At 35.6% G+C, this 13,843-nt stretch overlaps 1 protein-coding gene and 1 pseudogene across 1 annotated transcript in view; one reads left to right on the forward strand and one right to left on the reverse strand.

Annotated features, from left to right (window-relative positions):
• Positions 1 to 13,843, reverse strand: part of FBXL17 (F-box and leucine rich repeat protein 17) — a 487,709-nt gene that overhangs the window by 446,006 nt on the left and 27,860 nt on the right. The window contains exon 3 of the mRNA XM_055315274.1: positions 12,534 to 12,791. Within this exon, the coding sequence (XP_055171249.1) occupies positions 12,534 to 12,791 (258 nt within the window). The remainder of the gene's footprint in view (positions 1 to 12,533; positions 12,792 to 13,843) is intronic.
• On the forward strand, positions 85 to 617 carry LOC129503305 (U6 snRNA-associated Sm-like protein LSm8; annotated as a pseudogene).

Genomic DNA, 13,843 nt, shown 5'->3' on the forward strand with positions numbered 1-13,843 from the left:
GATCATTGGATTAATTTATTACACATTGAAAAGATTTTTTTTTAGAAAATCAACAAAGGTGCAGCACAGCGCGTCGGCCCGAGCATCATGACGTCCGCCCTGAAGAACTATATCAACCGAACCGTCGCAGTGATCACTTCCGATGGAAGGATGATTGTGGGAACACTGAAAGGGTTTGACCAGACCATTAATTTGATTTTGGATGAAAGCCATGAAAGAGTGTTCAGCTCTTCACAGGGAGTAGAACAAATGGTGCTAGGGTTATACATCATAAGAGGTGACATTGTTGCAGTCATTGGAGAAATTGATGAAGAGAGATTCTGCGCTTGATTTGGGGAATATTCGAGCAGAACTTCTAAACTCTGTAGCACACTGAGGAAGAATTACATACATTGGACATCTGTAAATCTTTCTATAGAAACTGATTATTCTGAGGATGATGTATGGAATTTTTATGAATGTAATTTTGGACTTTTGACTTCATATTGATTCATTGTAATATGATATGTAAATTAAAATATTTCTACATTTCCTTGAAAAAAAAAACCAACAAAAATGCTATTTTACCATCAATACACAAAAATTGTCACTGTTTCAACTAAGAAATATTGTGATTAAAAATTTTCCAACTTAACTTTAAAAACACAGAACCTATTAAGTGCCCATCAACAAATAGAAAAAAAATGTAGCTTAAACATACAATGGCATATCATTCAGCCATGGAAACGAATGAAACTATTATATGCTACAACATACATGAACCTTGAAAACATGCTAAGTGAAATAAGCCAAACACATAATAATTAATCTTGTATAATTCCACTTCTATAGGATAACTAGAATAGACCTAGAATTTACAAAAACAAAACTCAAAGCAGAGCTTACTGGAAGATGAGGAAGAAAGGCAGGGATAATACAAAGTAATTGTTTAATTGGTATAGAATTACTCTTTGAAATGATGAAAAAGCTCTAGAAATAGATATTGGTGATGGTTACACAACACTGTAAATAAACATAATGCCACTGAATTGTTTGCTTAAAAATGGTTAAAATGGTAAATGTTATGTGTATTTTACCACATTAAAAAATCAACACCCTGAAATAGCAAGTGCCAATAAAAGTAAGAAAAAAACTGCCAAGATGTAGGGAAATTTGTTCCCAAACTGGTTTGTACTAATTTTTATAACATAATTACATTAAGAAATAAATAAACTGGCTTAAATGAGAAGAAAAAAGAAAGCTGTAGCTATAAAAACTAGGTTGAATAATTTTTCATTCAGTGAAAGCAAGCCATAAAAAGCTGCTGTTGAACGAGTTTTGGGTAAGACAACAGTATGGTCCCTAAATTAGGATGGTTTGACTTATGATTACTTTGAGACGGTGTGAAAACAATACGAGTTCAGTAGAAACCATACTTTGAATTTTGAACTTTGATCTTTTTCCAGCCCTGCCATATGCATAGACTCTCCTGACGCGGGGCAGCAGCAGGAACTGCAATTCCCAGTGGCCACACAATCATGATGGTACACGACCTGTACACTTACAATCATTCTGTACCCTGAGAGCCATTCTGTTTTTCACTTTAATAAATTATATGAGATATTCAAGACTTTATTATAAAATAAACTTTGTGTTACATGATTTTGCCCGACTGTAAGCTAATATAAGGGTTCTAAGCAAGGGGATTTTCAATTTACAAACAGTTCATTGAATATAATCCCACAGTAAGCCGATGAAGATCTGTACTGGAAAAATCATGTTCTAAACAAAGCTACTGGGGATCCCTGGGTGGCTCAGTGGCTTAGTGCCTGCCTTCAACCCAGGGCATGATCCTGGAGTCCCAGGATCGAGTCCCATGTCGGGCTCCCGGCGTGGAGCCTGCTTCTCCCTCTGCCTGTGTCTCTGCCTCTCTTTCCCTTTCTCTGTGTCTCCCATGAATAAATAAATAAATAAAATATTTTTTAAAGGGCTTAAGAAATGTTTATATATAATTATTAATTATTTTTAATAGGTAAAGATGAAAGCTATTAGAAAGGTATTCATTAGGATCTATGCAAAGGGAATTTTCAGAAATGCTATAAAGATGAATTTCTAGGAAAAAAAGAAGCCTCTTGGCATTATATAAAGACTCTACATTTCTAGTTATAGATGAAAAATACTCTCTAGTCATTGGACTCTGTAGAACTGGATATTGCAGCTTAAAATCCTAGACATAAGGGGCACCTGCGTGGCTCAGTGAGTTAAGTGTCTGTCTGCTTCAGCTCAGATCATGATCTTAGGGTCCTGGGATCCAGCCTCATGTCAGGATCCCCGCTCAGTGGAGAATCTGCTTCTCTCTCTTTCTGCCCCCCCCCACCCTGATTTGTGCTCTTTCTCTCAAATATTTTTTTTAAAAATCCTGGACATGATACCACATGATATGACTCATGCAGATTTTAAAGAGAATACTGGCTCCATATCTTCCCAGCTATGTGAACTTGGGCAACTTACTTAACTTACAAGAGATTCCATTTTTCATCTTGAAATATCACCTCCGTGCTGTTGTGAAAATTAAACTATGTAGCATATACAAAAAACACCCAACATATATATATACTTCCTTTTGCCAATTGTGATTCTAATTTAGAAAGAGAATACTTAAAATATCCTTTAATTAAACATAACAATTTTGATTTTAAAAAAAGGTTTTTCAACGATCTCTAGTTTTTCAGTCTTCTTTTATAAACATTAATTATTATTATAGGGATAAAAATATGTGCCATATCATCTAAAAAGTGGAGGGAAAGAACTAAATCAATTTAGTATGAACACAAGACACCCTTGGATACGAATGTCAGTCCTACCACTTACTACTTCACCTCAGATAAATTACTTATTATCTCTCTGTAACTGCTTCCTCATCTATAAAAAAGGATTAACACCTAACTCATAGAGTGGATGTGAATCGAAAAAGAAATTAAACATATGAACATATAATTAGAATATACAAATAATGCCTAATACATGGTAGATGGTCAATACATACCTGCTCATTCCCTAACTGACTGAACATCACTGGGACACATAAAGATAGATTAGAGGGACAGATTGAGGGAACCCTGGGTGGCGCAGCGGTTTAGTGCCTGCCTGTGGATCCTGGAGACCCAGGATCGAATCCCACGTCGGGCTCCCTGCATGGAGCCTGCTTTTCCTGTGTCTCTGCCTCTCTCTCTCTGTGACTATCATGAATAAATAAATAAAATCTTAAAAAAAAAAAAAGAGGGACAGATTGACTATTTTCCTTTATCTTATACAAATCTAGAATCTAAAAACGTATTTCTCTTCTCCTTTAGTGGGATAAAATATATAGAACATAAAAATTGCCATTTTGGTCATATTTAGGTATATAATTCAGTGACATTGATCACATTCAGTGTTAGGCAACCATCACCACCTATTTCTAAAACTATCATCACCCCAAACTCTCTACCCATTAAACAACAACTCCCCATTCCCTTCTTCCTCCAGTCCTTGAAAACCTCTGTTATATCTCTATGAGTTTGTCTATTTTAGGTATTTTATATAAGTAGAATCATACTACATTTGTTCTTTGTGTCTTGCCTATCTAACTATGCATATGTTTTCAAGATTCCTTCATGTGGTTACCTGCATCAGCATTTCATTCCATTAAATGGCTGGATAATATTCCATTACATATATTATATTATTGTTTACTCACTCATCTCTCAATGGACACCTGGGTTGTTTCCACATCTTGACTCTTATGAATAACGTTGCTATGAAAATTAACAGAAACAAGTAGCTATTTCAGTCAATGTTTTCAATTTTGGGGGTATATATTTAGGGTGGAATTGCTGAGTCATATGGTAATTCTGTGTATAATCTTTTGAGGAACCATCAAAATGTTTTCCACACCAGGTGCACCATTTTACATTCCCACCAGCAATGTACAAAGTTCTAATTCCTCCACATCCAAAGCAACACTTTGTTATTTGTTTTTTTGGGTTTGTTGGGCTTTATTTACGTCAGAGTAGGTGTAAAGTGGTATCTAGATCATCCTGCTTTTGATTTGCAATTCTCTAATGGCTAATGATGTTGAGCCATTTGTATCTCTTCCTTGGATAAAGGTCTATTCAGGTATTTTGTTCATTTTTCAATTGAGTTCTTGGGAGGGGTTTTGTCGATCTGATATTATTAAACTCTTTCCAAATATATGATTTGCAAATATTTTCTCCATTTTATGGGTTGCCTATTCACCCTCTTGAGAGTATCTACTGAAACACAAATTTTTTTATTTTAATCAAGTCCAGTTCATGTTTTTCACATTGCTTGTCCTTCAGGTGTCACATTTAAAAAATCAGGACCAAATACAAGATCATAGAGATATACATTTATACTTTCTTCAGAATGAGAAGGGGAGCCTGAAGATGTGACTGAATTGCTTCAATCTCATGATAAAACATTAACAGATGAAGAGTTGCTTCCTATGGATGAGCTAAGAAAGTGGTTTCTTAAGACGGAATCTACTCCTGCTAAAAATGTTGTGAAGATTATTGAAATGATTTAGCAAAGGATTTAGACTATTACATAAAATTGGCTGATAAAGTAGCAGCAGGGTTTGAGAGGACTGAATCCAGTTTCAAAAGAAGTTCTACTATAGGTAAAATGCTATCAAACAGCCTCGCATGCAACAGAGAAATCATTCATGAAGCAAGAAACAACTGATTCAGCAAACTTCACTACTGTCTTATTTTAAGCAACTACCACAGCCACCCCAACCTTAAGCAACCAACACCCTAGTCAGTGCAACAACATCAAGGCAAGACCTTCCACCTGCAAAAAGATTATGACTCCCTGAAAGCTCAGATGATGGTTAGCAGTTTTCAGCAAGAAAAGTAGCTTTTAGGATCCCTGGGTGGTGCAGCGGTTTAGCGCCTGCCTTTGGCCCAGGGCGCGATCCTGGAGACCCGGGATCAAATCTCACGTCAGGCTCCCAGTGAATGGGGCCCGCTTCTCCCTCTGCCTGTGTCTCTGCCTCTCTCTCTCTCCGTGTGACTATCATAAATAGATAAATAAAAATTTTAAAAAAAGAAAAGTAGCTTTTAATAATTAATGTACATTATTGTTTTAGACATGATGTTACTGCACACTTAATAGACTACAATTAAGTGTAAGTGTAACTTTTACATGCAGTGGAAAATCAAATCAGGGTCTCCTGGGTGGCTCAGTGGTTGAGCGTCTGTCTGTCTGCCTTTGGCTCAGGGCATGATCCCGGGGTCCTGGGATTGAGTCCCATATCGGGTTCCTCGCAGGGAGCCTGCTTCTCCCTCTGTCTGTGTCTCTGCCTCTGTGTCTCTCATGAATAAATAAAATCTTTAAAAAGAAGAAAAAAAAAAAGAAGTATCCTTCTATTCCTACTTTGAGTGATTTTATTATGGACAAGTACTGGAATCACCAAATGTATTTTCTATACCAATAAAATGATTGTGAGTTTTTCTTCCTCCATTCTAGTAATGTGGTATATCAGATTGATTTTTATATGGTAACCCACCCTTGCAATCAAGGAATAAATCGCTTTTAATATGCTGCTGGCTTCTGTTTGCTATTTTGTTGAGAATTTTTGCATTTATACTCATTAAGGATATTGCTCTGTAGTTGTCTTTTCTGGTCCTTGTCTGGCTTCAGAATCAGGGTAATGCTGGCCTCATAGGAGTTAGCAAGTACTGCTGCCTCTTAAACATTCTTGAAGACTTTAAGGATGAGTGATATTAATTCTTTACATGTTTGAGCAAATCCACCAGGGAAGCCAAATATTTGGTCTCTGTCTTTTCTTTGTTGGGAGGATTGTTATTACTGGTTCAATTTCCTTACTTGTAGGTCTATTCATATGTTCTATTTCCTCTTGGGTTGGTTTTTTTAATTTGTGTATTTCTAGGAATATACACCAGTTTGCTGGTGTATAGCTGCTCAGCATTTTATTGTAGAACCTTTTTATTTCTATAAAGTTGGTGATAATGTTCATACTTAAATTTCTGATTTAGTAAGTTGAGGCTTCTCTTTTTTTTTTTTCCTTAGACTACTGAAAGGTTTGTCATTAATATTTTCAGAGAAACTAGTTTTGTTCTCACCCATTTTCTCTATAGTTCTTTTTCAATTACATAGGAAAAAATGAGTAATCACAAACCAAAAGTGAAGAAAAACTATCTTTTATATTTACCTATGCAGTTATCATGTTATTTTTTTATTCATTCAGCTTTCAGTTACTAGCTAGTGTCTTTTTTATTTAGCCTAAAGGACTCCTTTTTTAGCATTTCTTGTAGGACAGGTCTCCTAACAATGAATTCCCTCAATGTATTTTTTAAGATTTTTATTTTTTTAATTTTTTTAAGTAATCCCTACACCCACAGTAGGACCCAAACCTACAATCCCAAGATTAAAAATCATATATGTTCTACCAACTGAACTAGCTAGGCTAAGTTCCTTCATTTTTTATCTGGAAATATCTTATTGTTGTCTTCATTCTTGAAGAACAGTTTTGCCAGATATAGAATTCTTGGTTGATATTTTTTCTCTTAGCACTTAAATACATCAGTCCAGGGGCACCTGGGTGGCTCAGTCAGTTGAGCATATGCCTTCAGTTCAGGTTGTGATCCTGGAATCCCAGGATCAAGGCCCACCTTGAGCTCCCCACTCAGTGGGGAGTCTGTTTTTTTCCCTTTGCCCCTCCCCCTGCTCACGCGCGCTCTCTCTCTCTCTCTCTCTCTCTCTCTCTCTCGTAAATAAAATCTTAGATAGATAGATAGATAGATAGATAAAGATAGATAGATGATAGAGAGATTAGAGATGTGAGTCTATTGCTTTCTGATTTCCATGTTTTCGTATGAGAAATCAATTATTAATCTTACCAAGGATCCCTTGTACACTATAGGAGTCACTGCTCTTGTTGCTGCTTTCAAGATTCTCTATTTCTCTTTGACTTTTGACAATTATTATGTGTCTCATTGTAGGTCTCTTTGAAATTAACCTGCTTGGAGTTGAGTTTCTTAGATATATAGATGCATGTCTTTCATCAAATTTGATACTTTTGGTCATTATTTCTCCAAATACTCTTCCTGCCTCTTTCTCTCTCCCATCTCCTTCTGGGACTACAATAATGCAAATTATATTTTCCTTTATGGTATCTCACAGGTTCTTTAGGCTCTATTGACTTTTCTTCATTCTTTTGTCTTTCTCTTCTCAGTTGCAATAATTCACTTTGTCCTATCTCCAAGTTCACAGATTGTTTCTTCTGCCTTCCCACATTTGATGTTGCATTCCTCTAGCAAACTTTAGAATTCTCAACTCCAGAATTACTATTTAGTTCCTCTGTATTATTTCTAGGATCTTTACTGATTATTCTCAATTTTTTTCATACCTCACTTTTTCTAGAATTCTTTCAGTTTCCAGAACTTTTAGTTGTTTGTCCATGCTTTCCTTTAACTCTTGTACAATGTTTACAATAATTGATTTAAAATATCTTCCTACAAAGTTCAATGTCTGGACTTCCTCAAAAATGGTTTCTATATGGGACGCCTGGGGCACTCAGTGGTTGAGCGCCTCCCTTCCACTCAGCATGTGATCCTTGAGTCCCGGGATCAAGTCTCGCATCGGGTTCCCTGCATGGAGCCTGCTTATCCCTCTGTCTGTGTTTCTGCCTCTCTCTGTGTCTCTCATGAATAAATAAATAAAAATAAAATCTTTAAAAAAAAAAGAATGGCTTTTTTTTAATTTTTTATTTATTTATGATAGTCACACAGAGAGGGGGGGGGCAGAGACACAGGCAGAGGGAGAAGCAGGCTCCATGCACCGGGAGCCTGACATGGGATTCGATCCCGGGTCTCCAGGATCGCGCCCTGGGCCAAAGGCAGGCGCTAAACCACTGCGCCACCCAGGGATCCCAAAAGAATGGTTTCTATCAATTTTTTTTTCCTCTGGGTGAGCCATTCTTTCCTGTTTTTTGTTTTGTTTTGTTTTGTTTTTGCATAACCTTGTGCTTTTGTTGGTGGTGAAACCCAGACATTCAAGTATTATGGTGTATTATAACATGGTAACTTTAAAAATCAGATTCTCACCCTTCTCTTTCTATAATTATCAAAGAAATTATATATAACTGGCTTATGTTCAGCCACTGTTTTTGACTGGTATTTCCTTGAGTAAAAAGAGCTTAAAAAAAAAAAAAAAAAAACCATGTTTCTTAGACTAGACTAGTTCTGTGCTGGGGTACTCCTTCAACACTTAGCCATGATGTGTACAATGCTGTCTTGGCTGTCACTACCTGCATCAAGCCAAGAGAAGAGCCAGGGAAAGCTTAAGAGTTCTCAAATATTTCCTGAGCATGAGTCCTACCTTGTGTATACACATGGTTTTCTAAATTCCCCTGTATACACTAGCACTTTGACTACCCTAATTTCCCTGGCTTTTCTTCTGTATACACTGGCACTTTGACTACCCTAATTTCCCTGGCTTTTCTTCTGTATACACTGGCACTTTGACTACCCTAATTCTCTCCCTGGCTTTTCTTCTCAGGTCTAAGGTAAGACTCAGCCAGAATCTTTTGTCATGAGGATCTGCAGTTTTTGTTTGCTTTACCATATTTCAGTCAATGCCCACTGCTTCTCCAGCCTCAGTTAGGTGAAACAGATATAAGCACCTTGCATCAATCCTTCAAGAAACTCCCAGACAGGTTAGAATAGGCAAAGGTGATACTTTTTAATAAGCTCTGCTTTGCTCCCTCTGGAACCAGGCTGCTATCTTCAAGACTGTTGCCAAGCTGGGGAGGGTGGAGGACACAGACAAGTAAAAATGCCACAAAGCCTTCCTACCATTTTTCAACTGCCTTTTCCTTGGTTCAACATTTGCTTTAGTTGCTGGAAAGTACAGACATTTTTCCAGAGTTCTGGCAAAGTTGGTTCTAAAAGTGTCTGCTTGTTTTTGATGTTTCTCTTTTGAGGAGGATTTGGAACTGCCTACACGCTGATATTAAATATAAATATTAAATATTTATATTTAAAGACCTAAAAACTCATAATAAAGCAAGATAAATTTACTAATGCAACATTTATTATTTGGGCGCCATTTTAATCTGAGAAGATATCTAGAGTGACTATTTCCAAATTTCTACAGAAATCCATGAATTGTATTGAGGTATTAAATGGCTAAGATTAAATACAAGTAGTCACATAAAATATTAACTTAATGGATATAAATCCTTAGATTTCTTTGAATACTGTAGCTATGCCTATCTCTTCTTCCAGGCAAGTGTTCGAAGGCAATGAAATACTAGAAAAACTCAGAGTTTATTACTCTTAATATTTAGTGCTTTCCCCTATCACATATGTGATTGTAGTTTTTATAAGATGTATATGACAGATACATTCCACTGGTAAAATTACTTGGGAGTTATTTTTATGGATTTCAAGGAGGTATTTCACAAAGAATATATTGTTCAGCCAAAAACAGTCTGATATTTAGGTGCTTCACATAAGTTTTAGAAACACTGTTAAGTAGAATGCAATACTTAAAATAATAAAATTTAAATCCATTAGAACTCCACACTGAAATACTTTATGTAACTACTTTTATAAACATATAGAGCTCAAAAATACATTTCATGTATTTACTAAAGTCAATTAAAATTACAGGTGTTATGATGGAAATATATTTTAAAGATATTATCAGGGCAGCCCGGGTAGCTCAGCGGTTTAGCGCCGCCTTCAGCACGGGGTGTGATCCTGGAGACCCCGGATCGAGTCCCATGTCAGGCTCCCTGCATGGAGCCTGCTTCTCCCTCTGTGCCTCTGCCTCTCTCTGTGTGTCTCTCATTAATAAATAAATAAAATCTTAAAAAAGATATTATCAATAAAATATATGCATACCATTCTAAAACATTTGTCAGTTTTTACAACAGAAGAGGGAAAAAAAAACTCAAAACCCTGCAACTTTAACTGCAGGATCAACAATTCAATCAAATGCTATGTTTGAGTTAAAAAGAAAAAATGATCCCAGGAAAAGCCATCAATTACGAACAGTTCCATTCTAAGTCTTTTGGAACTTTGTTATATATTTCTAAATTGTTAGTTCACTAAAACTATAGCATATGCCACAGCACAGCTCACCAAACATCAATGGGACTTGAAGTAAATTTACTGAGTCAAGGCCAACATTTATATAACATAATATAGAACAAAAAATATTAATGTGCATATAATGCTATGTATTGCTTCATAAAATTTTTATTCTATTTTATTTATAAATGAAAGCCATTCTCTATTATACCACAACACTATTCCATCAAAAGAAAGAAGCTGAAATAGGACGCACTCTGCTATAATATATAATACACTGTGTATAGGAAAGTGTCATGTATAGGAAAGTATACTGCAGTGAGGTTCCTATATAATTACTTAATGTAATTTAATTACTTAAAATTACTTATGGATGAAAAAAATTTAGATTGTTTTACTACTTTTATCAGATTATTACTTCATATATAACTAATTCAGAAAACATGAAAATCTGAAGCAAACATCTAATCTATCATAAATTAATGGGTTTCAAAATACCTTACATTCTAGCAAAGATTTAACATAATTAATCTCAAAGTTGTAAAGATGGATAAATTCATGATACTTGACTGGCATATTTAAGTGTAGTTCCTCTAGGGATTTTTTTTCCATCTATTTTAACAATAACTATGGTCTTATTCTTACAAGGACACCCTTAATAATATGCTCAACTGGTACTATCCATATTATATCACATTTAAATACATAACAAAATTTAGTCCGTTTCTTAATAAATACAGAGAACTTTAAAAATGATTCATTGTGTGGGATCCCTGGGTGGCGCAGCGGTTTGGCGCTTGCCTTTGGCCCAGGGTGCGATCCTGGAGACCCGGGATCGAATCCCACGTCGGGCTCCCAGTGCATGGAGCCTGCTTCTCCCTCTGCCTATGTCTCTGCCTCTCTCTCTCTCTCACTGTGTGACTATCATAAATAAAAAAAAAAAATTTTTTTTTAAATAAAAAAAATAAAAAAAAAAAATGATTCATTGTGAAATATAATTTGCTGGGACTTTTCCATCACAAAAAAAACATGCCATGTTGGTAAAATTTAGAATTTCCCCACTAAAGATTAATTTGTTCTAATACATTTAAGAGCTTCATATTGCTAGTGAGTAATCCTATATATAACAGAAATGGATTAGGACAAATATTAAAACAAGTAACACTGTTATTGCACAATTTCCCTTTGCAGACAAAATAGGTTCCCATATACATTTTAGCATTCATAATATATAAATTGGACTGACACACCCAGTACTATTTAGGATACAATATTCCAAGATTTCTTCTAATACTGAGCTTTTGATTAATCTATAGTATTTAAATTTAAGGATCTTCATTTATTTCTAAGTTCATCTCGGATCAAACTTAAATCTAGGACTTCACTGATACTCTTCTTTTATTGGGAAATGTAAGAACTGCACTCCAATTCTAAATTTAAACATTAATCCTAACAAAGTTTTTAAATGAAATTATTAGTTCTGTCTTCCAAAAGTGTTTGCCAAAGCAATGGTAAGTAGAATGGCAAAGGTGCATGGCCTCTGCTATCAAAGAGCAAGCCCCTTTATTCAAGATCTTAGAGAAGGTCTTTTAGTCTATTAGAGTGGAACAGTGGAAAGATGGAAGAGATTTTGAAGAATCTAGGCTTTAAATCCCAGCTCCATCATTTGCTAAACATCAAGCAAGTTAATTAATCTCTCTAAGCTTAATTCAAAATAAGCTTTACACTAACTATTTCACAAAGTTATTTCAAGGGTTAAATGTTAAAATATAGTAAGCACCCAATACAATAGTGGGAGAATTACTAAATATTCACAATATTCACAAATTCAGGGCCTGGCATACAGAATCCATTCAATATTTACTGAATGAATAATCCACTCTGAGACAAGAAATCTTAAATGCCATTTCCAAAGAAGTGCATCAAAGAGAAAATACTTATATAATAGTATTTTAAATCAAATTATTGTTCTAAATATAGGTAATTCCTACCTTTTATTTCATTTTATACTCTTTAATTTGGACTTCCATTTATGCCTTACAACATACATTTTAAAGCCCATAATTGTATCATCTAATAACATAAAAGGTAAATTAAAATTTTTAAAACCTCATGCTGACCCAAACTGTACACCATTGGTACCTTAAGCAAAATTTGGTATAAAATTTAAGTAACAAATGAATAAATTAATAAACAGTTTGTCACAGAAGTTCACAAATACACTATAAAACACAACAAAGTTAATTTATCAGTTATGACCATGACACTCTAGTTTACTAAAGAAGACATTCATGGATACAAGAGAAAAATAAGATGGCTTACTTTAGTCTCTGCACATTATTTTTAACATAATAATATTTTAAGGCGTAGCTTCAAGCAAACATTTTTAGTTAATCAGAGTAAAATCATTTTATAGATGCTAAAATTTACCTGTTTGAGTCCTTCATCAGTAAGTTTGTCCTGGTTGCCTACATGAACTTTCTGAAGTAAAGGACAGTGAGAGGCAACCGCAATAATAGAAGTGTCAGAAAGTTGTTTACACCTGTAGGCTGTATACCTAAGAAGTCCAGGACACTTAAATGCTAGAACACATACGCCAGTATCAGACATACTGCGACAATCAGAAATGTTGATTTCAATTATATTCTGACTTCTTGATGCAATTTTTTCCAATAATTCATCAGTGACCTATGAGAGGAAAAAAAGCAATAAATTTAAACTTTGCTGCAAGTGAAACTTACTTTCTATTCTTTATTTAAATTTTCCCTAGTAAATAATATAATAGCACAATCAAAGGAAACCTTCTTATTTAATATCAAAGCATAATAAGGGGTGCCTGGGTGGCTCAGTCAGTTAAGTGCCTGCCTTGGGCTCAGGTAATGATCCCAGGGGCTTGGGATCGAGCCCCACATTGGGGTCCCTGCATGGTGGGAAGCCTGCTTCTCCTTCTACCACTACCCCTGCTTGTGCACTCGTGCTCTCTCTGTCAAATAAATGGATATCTTAAAAAAATAAAATAAAATAAAGCATAACAAGAACTGTGGTATAATAGAAAATACATACTTGGTCTTTGCTTCTAGTCCCTGGAACAGAGCTCCTATAACTCTTGTAATTTCTTGATTAAGAGGAATGTCTTTTCTTATTCCTAACAAGCCCCATACATTTTGACCACACTGGAGTTTATACTAATGAAGCAGCTTAAGTTGGGGCTCCCCGAACAGCATCAGAATGGGGTCTGGTCAGCAGAAAGACCAAACACCATGTGATTAGAGAGTGGTCATTTTCAGCCCCAAACCCCTGACTTCCTAGGAGCGTAGGGGAGCTAGAGACTGGGTTATAAAAACTCTTGAACATTGAGATTCGAAGAGCTTCTGGGTTTGTGAACACCTTCAAGTGCTGGGGGGGTGACATGCCCACAGACGGAATGGAAGCTCCACATCTTCTTCCCCTGCTTATTTTGTCCTATGTATCTTTTCCATCTGGTCAGTCCAGAGTTGTATCTTTTACAATAAACCAGTAGACATAAGTATTTTTCTGAGTTCTGTAAGTCATTCTAGCAAATTATCAAGCCTGGGGAAAAGGTCAAGGGGACTCCTGAATTTACAGCTGTTTAGTGAGAAGTACAGATGACTCCTGGGACTTGTGACTGACTGGCCTATGAAGTGGGGACAGTCTTATGGGACTAAGACAATAACCTGTGAGGTTTTGCACTACCCCCAGGAGTTAATTTCAGAATTGAA

This window comes from Nyctereutes procyonoides, unplaced genomic scaffold (genome assembly GCF_905146905.1).
Source record: "Nyctereutes procyonoides isolate TBG_1078 unplaced genomic scaffold, NYPRO_anot_genome, whole genome shotgun sequence".
NCBI lineage: Eukaryota > Metazoa > Chordata > Mammalia > Carnivora > Canidae > Nyctereutes > Nyctereutes procyonoides.